This window comes from Tachysurus fulvidraco, chromosome 9 (genome assembly GCF_022655615.1).
Source record: "Tachysurus fulvidraco isolate hzauxx_2018 chromosome 9, HZAU_PFXX_2.0, whole genome shotgun sequence".
Lineage (NCBI taxonomy): Eukaryota > Metazoa > Chordata > Actinopteri > Siluriformes > Bagridae > Tachysurus > Tachysurus fulvidraco.
The window spans coordinates 27,917,334-27,928,677 of record NC_062526.1 but is presented as its reverse complement, the minus strand read 5'-3'; the positions used below and the strand labels follow the sequence as shown (position 1 = coordinate 27,928,677).

Below are 11,344 nucleotides of genomic sequence, written 5' to 3'. Positions count from 1 at the left end.
CAGACCAAAATCACTCCATCATTACAACATTGGTTTGCTAATGTTAGAGTCATCAGTTAGAGTTACTCTGCAGTTCAGGAATGATTTGAGGAATGTGGCAAAGTTTTAAAGTGTTGAATTGAAAATGATCCCACAGATATCATTTTGATCAAGCATCTGTGGGATCTGGTGGACAAAAAACCCGATCCATGGAGACTCCACCTCTCAACTTACATGGACTTTAATACCACGGCACTCCTTATGAGGTCTTCTGGACTTTAGACCTTTATGACTCAAAGCTGTTTTAGAGGCACAAGGACAGTATGCATAATATTATGTGGTGGTTATAATGTTACAGCTCATCAGTGTACAGTATTGCTTAAAGCTTAGCAAGTGAGAGATCTTCTGTACCACAAAGATACTCTTGCAACCATGTTGTCAAAATCTCTCTCTCTCTCTCTCTCTCTCTCTCTCTCTCTCTCTCTCTCTCTCTCTCTCTCTCTCTCTCTCTCTCTCTCTCTCTCTCTCTGTCTCTCTCTCTCTCTCCACCCCTTTTCTCTGCCACCCAGAACCAGGAAGTCTCTCTCCCTTATTTCACAGAAAATGAAAGCTCTGAGTGACACTTTCCCTCTCTCTCTCTGAGATTTCAGGAAAATGGCTGAGGCGAGTATTTCAGTAGATCATGATCAGTTCAACTGTCCAGTGTGTCTGGATCTCCTGAAGGATCCGGTGGCTCTCTCCTGTGGTCACAGTTTCTGTACTGTGTGCATTAATGGCTGCTGGGATCAGGAGGATCAGAAGGACGTCTACAGCTGTCCTCAGTGCAGAGACACTTTCACTCCAAGGCCTGTTCTACGCAGAAACAACATGCTGGCTGAAGTGGTGGAGAAACTGAAGAAGACTGAAGTTCAAGCTGCTTCTCCTGCTCACTGTTACGCTGGACCTGGAGATGTGGAGTGTGATTTCTGCACCGGGAGAAAGCACAAAGCCATCAAATTCTGTCTGGTGTGTGTGGCTTCATTTTGTGAAACTCATCTCAAACCTCATCTTGAAATTCCTGCTTTGAAAAAACACACATTAATTGAAGCCTCTGGAAATCTACAAGAGAAGATCTGCTCTGAACACAATGAAGTTCTGAAGATCTTCTGTCGTAATGATCAGAGATGTATTTGCTCTTTGTGCATGTTGGATAAACATAAAGGCCACGACGCTGTATCAGTTACAGCAGGAAGAGCTGAGAAACAGGTGAGAATAAGAAAGTTAAATAATTTTAATTATTTGTTCCTGTCTGAAAGCAGGAACTTTATTCAGCTATATAATTTAAAGTTTAATTTCAATCAAAAGGATTTTGTTAAAGCTTAATAAATTGTGTGTTCTGAATTTAATTCCAACAATAGTCGTAATCCAGTCAGATCAGTTAGTGAACATTCCAGTTACAGGGCGTGGTAGATGAAAACGCACACAGAAAACAAAAGGAGCAAGACTGAGAGAAATTGTTAACTATTAAGATGCCTTAATGTATCAGTTTAGCATATTTACAATAAAATACATCATCCTGATGTGTCCTCAGAGTGAGTTAAAGGAGGAGCAGATGAAATTCCAGCAGAGACTCCAGGAGAAGCAGAAGAAGGTGCAGGAGCTGAAACAGGCTGTGAACACTATAAAGGTGAGCAGTGAGCAGAGACAGAGCTGCTCCTAGAAACACACACAACATGGACAACATGGAGACATTTAGAGTCCCAGTAAGAGAGAGAATGAGAGATGAGCTTTAAATGGACCTTCATGTGTTGTGTGTCTCCTAACAGCTCAATGCACAGACAGCAGTGGAGGACAATGAGATCATCTTTACTGAGATGATCAGCTCCATGGAGAAAAAGCGCTCAGAGGTGACGGAGATGATCAGAGCTCAGGAGAAGGCTGAACTGAGTCGAACTGAACGACTCCTGGAGCAACTGGAGCAGGAGATTGATGATCTTCAGAGGAGATTCATTGAGATTGAGAAGATTTCACACACACATGATCACATCCATTTCCTCCAGGTAACACACACTGTCTGATCTACAGAGTCAGATGTTCCTCACAATGTCAGTGACACAGGGGTAAAAACGGGCCCAAGTGCAGTATAGCGTAAATTAAACAAGGATTTATTAACAAAAAAAAACACAGAACAGGAACACTTCTTGTCAAGTTCTCCTCAGATGTGACTTCTGCCAAGACTTCCTTCTACATGGAAAAGCTTGAGTCTTCCTCACATGACCCTCGGAAATTCCACAGCATTTCTTCTCTGCTCAACCCCCCGGCTCCACCTTCATCATCCTCCCTGACTGCAGAAGACTTTGCTTCTTTCTACCAGCAGAAGATTGAGGAAATCTGCCGGACCTTCACTTCAGCCCGACTGCACTTACATTTCAGAGTATGGATTCCCCTACACCTTCGTTGTCACATTTCTCAGCTGTGGCAGCAGAAGAGATTTTACAACTCATCCAGTCCTGCAATCCTACCACCTGCCCATTGGATCCACTCCCTACCACTATGCTCCAGACCATCTCGCAAGACCTTTTGCCCTTCATTTCCACTATCGTCAACAGATCCATAGCGTCTGGTCTTGTACCAACTACTTTCAAGAGAGCAAGGGTTATTCCCATCCTAAAGAAACCTGCTCTGGATCCATCAGACATCAGTAACTACAGACCGGTATCACTTCTCTCATTTTTTTCAAAAATTCTTGAACGCATTGTCTATAACCAACTGTCTGACTATCTCTCAAAGAACAACCTCCAAGATCCCAACCAGTCTGGCTTTCAAGCAGCTCACTCTACAGAGACAGCCCTTTTGGATGTCTCTGAGAAGCTACATACGGCTAGATCAGCCAAACTGTCATCTGTCCTTATCCTCCTTGACCTTTCACTAGCGTTTGATACAGTCAACCAAAAGACTCTCTTATCCACCCTCAAGAGTCTTGGGATTTGCGGATCAGCTTGGGAATGGTTTGCTTCGTACCTGGAAGGACGCTCATATCAGGTAACATGGACGGGAGTGACATCTGCTCCACGCAGACTCTCCACTGGCATCCCACAGGGCTCAGTACTTGGTCCTCTTCTTTTCTCTTTGTATACTCACTCTCTTGGTGAAGTTAATTCATCACATGGGTTCTCTTACCACTGCTATGCTGATGATACACAACTTATTTTCTCTTTCCCACTCTCAGATGCCACAGCTTCTGACCGGATCTCAGCATGTCTGGCAGAAATTTCATCATGGATGACTGCTCATCAGTTAAAGCTCAATCCTAGCAAAACTGAACTGCTGTTCATCCCAGGTTATTCATCCCCAGGTCATGATCTTGCTATATCCTTGCACAACGATCTGATCTCCCCATCAGCCACAGCTCGCAACCTTGGGGTAATCATGGACAATCAACTGTCCTTTTCCTTTCATGTTGCTAATGTGACTCGCTCATGTCGCTTTCTTCTCTACAACATTAGAAGGATTCGCCCATTTTTGTCCACATAGGCTGCTCAGATACTTGTTCAGTCTCTTGTCATTTCTAGACTGGATTACTGCAACACACTGCTGGCAGGTCTACCTATTAACGCAATCCGTCCTCTGCAAATGATCCAAAATGCAGCTGCACGGCTTGTTTTCAACCTGCCAAAGTTCTCCATACCACCCCGCTGCTGCGATCCCTCCACTGGCTTCCGGTAGCTGCACGCATCTGATTCAAGACACTGATGCTGGCCTACAAAGCCAAAAATGGACCAGCTCCCTCTTACCTCATTGCCCTCATCATTCCTCGCACTCCACCCGCGACCTCCGATCTACCAGCACTGCTCAACTGGTTCCACCATGTTGGGGTAAGAGGCAAGTATACTAGGGTAAGAGGCAAGTATACTACAAGACTCAGGGTAAGAGGCAAGTATACTACAAGACTCTTCTCTGTTCTGGCACCAAGGTGGTGGAATGAACTTCCCCTAGAGGTCCGGACAGCTGAGTCACTGGCTATTTTCAAGCGGCGGTTGAAGACCTACTTATTCAGGAAACACTTCAACTAGCACTTCTTTCCTTATCTTTTGCATTTAAAAAAAACAAAACAAAAAAAAAACATTGACACTTTTTCATTATGACTTTGAACAAATGTTTTAAACTCATGGTATGTGTAACCTAGTGAACCAGCATTAATATATTCAATGTTAGAGATTTAAGCACTTATGTACGTCGCTCTGGATAAGGGTGTCTGCCAAATGCTGTAAATGTAAACACAGACTCACGACAGGACGACAACAAAAGACAACAGAGGATTCCGTGCTGCGCAAGGCAACACGGCTCAACTAAATAGTACAAATAATTAATCAGACATGGGGACAGGTGTGCAGAGGCAGGGAGGAAAAGACAAGGGCTGGGCAGACAAGTGAACACAGAACATAATCAAAAAGGCACATGGCCAAAGTCCGGGCAGAGTCCTGACACACACACTCTCTAAAACACTTCTCACTATTAAATAAATGTCCCTGTCTGACATCACAAGTGTGTCTTTCATTTCATTTCTTCTCTGTAGACTTTAGCTTCTGGACCTCAGTCTCATCTATTACACAGACCAAATTTTAACACATCCGGCATCAGGGTCTCTCAAAATCTGTCATTTGACAGAGTGAAGAATTCTCTCTCAGACCTGAAGAAGAGACTGGAGGAATTCTGTGAGGAGGAATTCAACAGAATCCGTCCACATGGTAAGAGGAGCTGCTCCTGCTGGAGAAACACAATGATGGACATCTTTACTGAAACATTGAAAAAATTACAGTTTTTTTACTTTACTTTTACACTGGATATTTACATTCACTTGCAGCTCCCTGCTTGTACACCTACACATCGTTCATTGAGAAATTATTCTTGTCTTTTTTTTAATTTTTAAAAAAAAAAAAAGATTGGTTAAATGGATTAAATGCAATTAGAATGCAAAATTTGATCATTTTGTTACTTGAGCTACAGGTTGTGTGAAATATCAGGAACCAGAGTGGGTTTGTTTAGCATGTAAGTCGATCCAAATATGTTGGTTAAAAATGTACAAAAACATGATGGAAAATTTATATAACATAAGGGTGAATATGTAGAGCAAATCATATGTAAGTAATAACTATGTAATAGTAATGTTTAATAATTTATTTATTTATTTTTTAATTCTTGTATTGAATTTTGAATTTTCACATTGAAACCATTACTATACTTATGATGGGCTGTCAACTCTATTTAGGTTCTTAGGATATTGTTTCCTATTGCACAAAAAAATTGGAGCAAAATAAACCACCCAGCTGGTCACATTGTGTCTAAAAAGTCAGTTAGATGCTAATAATTTTTTTTTATTAACACAACACTAAGAGACGTGCTGTTGTACTGAATATGATGCTTAATTAGCATCCTGTCTCAGACACTGTTGTTGATATGAGATTTTACAGTCTCCTCTTTTTGTGTGTGATGTGAGGAGACTGTAAAAATAAATTTTTTTACACACAAAAAAAATCATTGCTTTTCTTAATTTATTCCCTCCACAGTTGCAGCAGTTAATATTATTTCACCATCGGAGCTACAGAGCAGAAAAGAATTTCTCAAATGTACGTCTAACCAACACACACACACACACACACACACACACACACACACACACACACACACACACACACACACACACACACAAACACACAGGTGTTTCTATTTCTATGATCTTGTGGTGGTTTCTGCTTAATGTACAACCCTAATCTGCATGTTGTATTAGGTATCAATGTTTCCTATCAGCATGTTCTTGATGGCACAGATATAGTTCAGGTGGAGTCTCACTGCAGATTTCAATTATGAGCTCACTTCTTATGACCTGCAACCCAATATGGATGGCCTTATCTCTCTGGCAACCCAGATTCCCACTCATAGCTCCTTGATCATGCCCCTCTGCAGCCGCTTTGTTAGATAACTGCTCCAACCTTGAGCAGCACCAAGGCAACAGATTTGGCCTTACTGTGTGGAGGCCGGCTACATGGCTTGTCGCTAAAGGAAGTGCCAGTGGGGAGCCGCTGGTCTCCAGTCTGCTCCAAACCTACTCTATATATTTTCCAAGCTTGATCTCTGTAGCGCCTATCATCTGGATTAAATTCGGAAGAGAGATGAGTGGAAGACTGCATTAAACTCCCCAACAGGCCACTATGAGTACCTGGTCATGCTGTTTGTTCTTACCAAAATTAAGGCCATCTTCCAACCTCTAGTGAATAACGTCCTGTGAGAAATACTGAACAAGTTTGTCTTTGTATACTTAGACAACATTCTCATCTTCTCCCTCTCCCTGGAGTAGCATGTTTGGGCCATACTCTGACGTCTGCTTCTGAAACATCTATATGTAAAGGCCAAGAACTGTGAATTCCATAGTTCGAGCACCTCCTTCCTGGGGTTTATACTTTTGGCCGGTAATGTACAGATAGACTCCAGCTGCGTTGAGGCAGTGGGGCCTTGCCTTGAGAGCCAGGAAACAGCTCCAGCGGTTTCTGAGGTTTGCAAACTTTTACCGCAAGTCCCTCACAAGCTAAAGTGTTGTCGCAGCCCCCAATGCCAAACAAGCCTTTACCAGATTCAAAGATCTCTGCCCTAATCCTGACTCTACCTGACCCATGTGGGGGGCTGTCCTGTCCGAGCCCTGCACCTTCTTCTTTCTACCTGTCAGCCTGACCAAATACAAATATGCCATCAAGGAGTGCAAGCTCTTGGAGGTAAAGTTGGATCTTGAGGAATAGCATCATTGGCTTATAGCGTGGAACATCCGATTCTAGTATGGACAGATCACCGGTTTAACGATTCTCTAAGATCTGTTTTTAATTGGATCACCTGTTTGCTTACATTGTATTGTAACTGTGTATTTGTATGTGAACTCTGTGAGTGCACCCCTACTAAGGAACTGCTGACACTGTGTGTATCTCTGTCTGTCCAACCCCTCACTGCTTCATGGCTGCCTTCTCTCATTTTGCCCTCAGTGGCTCTGTTACCTGGTGTGCTCATTGAAGACATGTAATTAAGCTCCTGTCTAAGTTCTGCATTTGGGCCCTACAACACTGTTCTCCTACAGCTTGTTTTTCACAATGTTGCACTCAGATTCATGGTGACCTGAAACAGGTTGCACAGTTTATTATGCTACCCACTCTGCCGTAAGACTACTAAGAGCAGAATCAAGCCCATTACGACTATTCTAGCAGAAGGATATTTAAAAATAATTCATTACCCTGTAAATGAGTCCAATGTAGCACAGACACCCCTTCCGGAAGACTGCTGAGTACAGCATGTGGGAAGTTTCTTGTGACCCTCTGGTATAAAAGACCGGAGTTGTGTTGGAAGACCATCAATGGGGTACAGCAGAATATAAGATTATGTGTATAACCCTGATTTTGAACACCAGAAATGATTCAGAATGTAATCTAAACACAGCAAGAACCTTTTCAAAAAACATTTCAGCTTGTCCCCTCAATGTTACATTTCTCATATTCTTATCTGTGCAGGTTCCATACTCAGCAAGACAAAAACATTCCCACACACAATCTGTTTTTTGTTAAAAATGTTAATATTTGACAATTGTTTATTTGTTTTATTTCTGCTTTTATTTTAGATTTCTGTCATCTGACTCTGGATCCTAACACGGCAAATCATAACCTTGTTCTGACTGACAAGAACAGAGCAGTGAGATACAGTGAGAAAACACTGCCTTACTGTGATCATCCATTGAAATTTGACTCCTGCCTTCAGGTGTTGTGTAAGGAAAGTTTAAGTGGACGCTGTTACTGGGAGGTGGAGTGGAGCGGAGATGGAGGTGTGTCCATATCAGTCTCGTATAAAGACATCAGGAGGAAAGGAGATAGTAATGAGTGTACCTTTGGACTCAACAATAAGTCCTGGAGTCTGTGGTGTTCTTCATCTCTCTCTTTCTATCACAACGACATTAAGACTGAGTTCGGTGTTCCTTCTCCGTCCAGAATAGGAGTGTATGTGGATCACAATGCAGGAACTCTGTCCTTCTACGTTGTCTCTGACACCATGAAGCTCCTCCACAGAGTCCACACCACATTCACTCAGCCTCTATACGCTGGGTTTGGGGTTCATAGAGTAATTGTTAAGTTATCCGATTCAAAATAGTTGTTTTACAAGAATGATTACTTAAAACCTTTGGCCATTTGTAAGTAGGATTAGCATGTCATATGCAATCAATAGCTTCAGACAAAATAGGAAATTTATCTAACACTTTCTTTAATATGACATGGAAAGTAAACGTTCATGTGAAAAAACACTGAAAAAAGGGAATGCATGTTTGGTCAGATTTAGGAGACTATATTATGTACAGTAGTATGAAAAAGTGTTGGCCCCTTCCTGATTATGTATTTTTTTTTGCACGTTTGTCACATTTTAATGTTTCAGATCATTAAACAAATTTAAATATTAGTCGAAGATAACACAAGTAAATGCAACATGCAGTTTTTAAATGAAGGTTTATATTATTAAGGGAAAACTAAATCCAAACCCACATCACCCTGTGTGAAAAAGTGTTTGCCCTCCTGTTAAAATATAACATAACTGTGGTTTATCACACCTGAGTTCAATTTCTCTAACCACACCCAGTCCTGATTACTTCCACACCTGTTCACAATCAAGAAATCACTTACATAAGACCTGACTGACAAAGTGATGTAGACCAAAAGATCCTCAAAAGCGACACCATGCTGAGATCCAAAGAAATTCAGGAACAAATGAGAAAGAAAGTTATTACGATTTATCAGTCTGGAAAAGGTTATAAAGCCATTTCTAAAGCTGTAAGATTCCAGTTAACCACAGTGAGAGCCGTTATACACAAATGGCAAAAAAGGCAAATCTACAAAAACACTGTCCCCACAATGCAGCATGGTCATGGCAACAACATGTTTTATAGCTACTTTTCTTCACCTAGATCTGGGAATCTTATGAAGGTGGGGGGATCATGAATAGCTACAAATTCCAGAGGATATTTGTGTAAAGCCATAAGGTGTCAACTCTAACTCTCTCTCTCTCTCTCTCTCTCTCTCTCTCTCTCTCTCTCTCTCTCTCTCTTATCTGTTAAATGCTTATGTCCGATCCAAATATCAATTGTGCACAGGAGTTAACACAGTGTTAGAAGGTGTCCAGCTATTAAAAGTAACTGTTAGTCTGTGCTGTTAGCCGTTAATATTTACTGCAGCATGAGAAACAGGCAAAAAAAAAACATACATGGGTGTAACCTGCAGGACACAAAGTAATGAGGGCAGGTCAATAAGAGGTGTGGTTAAGAGCTAAGACATATATCATGTGATGATCCTAATGCCATGTACTGTGGCTTATGTTCAAAAGTGGAGGATAAAACCCATGAAAGGGTCGTGTATGACTAAACTAATTCATAGATGATACAGATCATTAAGCAATAAGTGACTAAGTAAAAATCTAAGTAAATAAACAAACAAATACAGCATCTTTTTCATGTCCTTATTTATAAGCTATTTCTTCTTTTATTGTTTATAAGTTAATAAATGTTTGTTCTGATGTAAAATAAATTTTATTTAATTAATAGCAATTAAATTGATAGAGGAGAGGTTTTAGCTATCAGGTCATGTTACAACGTAACCATCACATATTACAACTGTTTCATACAGAATATGACCACATATTTTCACCATACCTATATAAAAATAATTCAAAAGAAGAAAATGCTTTGAACACTAAATACCCAGAAAAAGAAAGCAGATATGTTACAGCAAGGTAAATAAGTATGCAAAAAAAAAAAGACAAGTGAGGTTAAAAATTTGGTTTCAGGCAATGATGGTGATTCCATGAATTCAAATGAATCTAATTATTTATTTATCCTCATGACATAAAAAAGCAAATTTCTTTCAGAGACTGAAGGGCTAACAGTAGTACAGGACTATTTCCCTGATCACACCTTATTAATGATGTGAGATCATTAAGGAAAGAAATTGCTTTCACTGATCTCCCCCTATTTTCATAATTTTCGCCTACATGACCTACCCACCGAAATAGTGGTACATCTCCCACATACTACACATACACACAGGGGTGAGCCTGGTCTCATTGGAAAGAAGAGAGTCTCAAGTTTCAGATACAAGTGTCAGAGTGATTCTAGGCCTTACTGACACAAAGTTACAGAGGCTAGAATGGAGAGTTTTGATTTCCGTCTGAGATTTTTTTCTGATAAACTGATTAATCTTATTGCTGTGAAACATGTTAGGAGCTAAATAACAACTGAGGGTCATAGCCACATATCTTGGCTTTCACCAAAAAAAGTCAAGTCAATAGACTCAAAAATGGATTTTATATTAATATTTTTCTATGGACATGTCCTTCTGTTTATGTTTTACTTGTTTACTGTATAACTTTGAATTAAAAGACTGCATCATCTGACCTCCGGCCGTATGTCTTGGACACTCGGGTAAAGAGAGGGGCGGAGCTGTCAACTGATCACCACCTGGTGGTGAGTTGGATCCGATGGCGGGGAGGAAGTTGGACAGACTTGGCAGACCCAAACGTACTGTGAGGGTCTGCTGGGAACGTTTGACAGAGTCTCCGGTCAGAGAGATCTTCAACTCCCACCTCCGTCAGAGCTTCAACCAGATCCCGAGGGAGGTTGGAGACATTGAGTCCAAGTGGACCATGTTCTCCACCTCCATTGTCGACGCGGCCGCTCGGAGCTGTGGCCGTAAGGTCTCCGGTGCCTGTCGTGGTGGCAATCCCCGAACCCGGTGGTGGACCCCGGAAGTAAGGGATGCCGTCAAGCTGAAGAAGGAGTCCTATCGAGCCTGGTTGGCTCGGGGGACTCCGGAGGCAGCTGAGAGGTACCGAAGGGCCAAGCGAGCTTCAGCCCGGGTGGTTATGTAGGCAAAACCTCGGGTCTGGAAGGAGTTCGGTGAGGCCAAGGAGAAGGACTATCGGTTGGCCACGAAGAAATTCTGGCAAACCGTCCGGCGCCTCAGGAGGGGGAAGCAGTGCCCTGCTCACACTGTTTAAATTGGGAGTGGGAATCTTCTGACTTCGACTAGGGACATCCTCGGACGGTGGAAGGAATACTTTGAGGTTCTCCTCAACCCCAACGACATGTCTTCCACTGAGGAAGCAGAGGGGGGGGGCTCAGTTGTAGACTCGTTGATTTCCCAAGCTGAGGTCACTGAGGTAGTTGAGAAGCTCCTCAGTGACAAGGCACCGGGGGCGGATGAGATCCGCCCTGAGTACCTCAGGTCTCTGGATATTGTGGGGCTGTCTTGGTTGACACGCCTCTGCAACATCGTGTGGAGGGTGGGGACAGTGCCTCTGGACTGGCAGACTGGGG

The 11,344-nt window shown here is 42.1% G+C and overlaps 1 protein-coding gene across 1 annotated transcript; it reads left to right on the top strand.

Annotated features, from left to right (window-relative positions):
- Positions 1-546: 546 nt before the first annotated feature.
- LOC113648447 (tripartite motif-containing protein 16-like) lies at positions 547-8,472 on the top strand. Its single transcript, XM_027155638.2, has 6 exons — positions 547-1,224; positions 1,550-1,645; positions 1,785-2,018; positions 4,535-4,706; positions 5,526-5,585; positions 7,613-8,472. Exons 1-6 carry the CDS (start codon positions 634-636, stop codon positions 8,134-8,136), a joined length of 1,677 nt encoding a protein of 558 aa, XP_027011439.2. The 5' UTR covers positions 547-633; the 3' UTR covers positions 8,137-8,472.
- Positions 8,473-11,344: the final 2,872 nt, after the last annotated feature.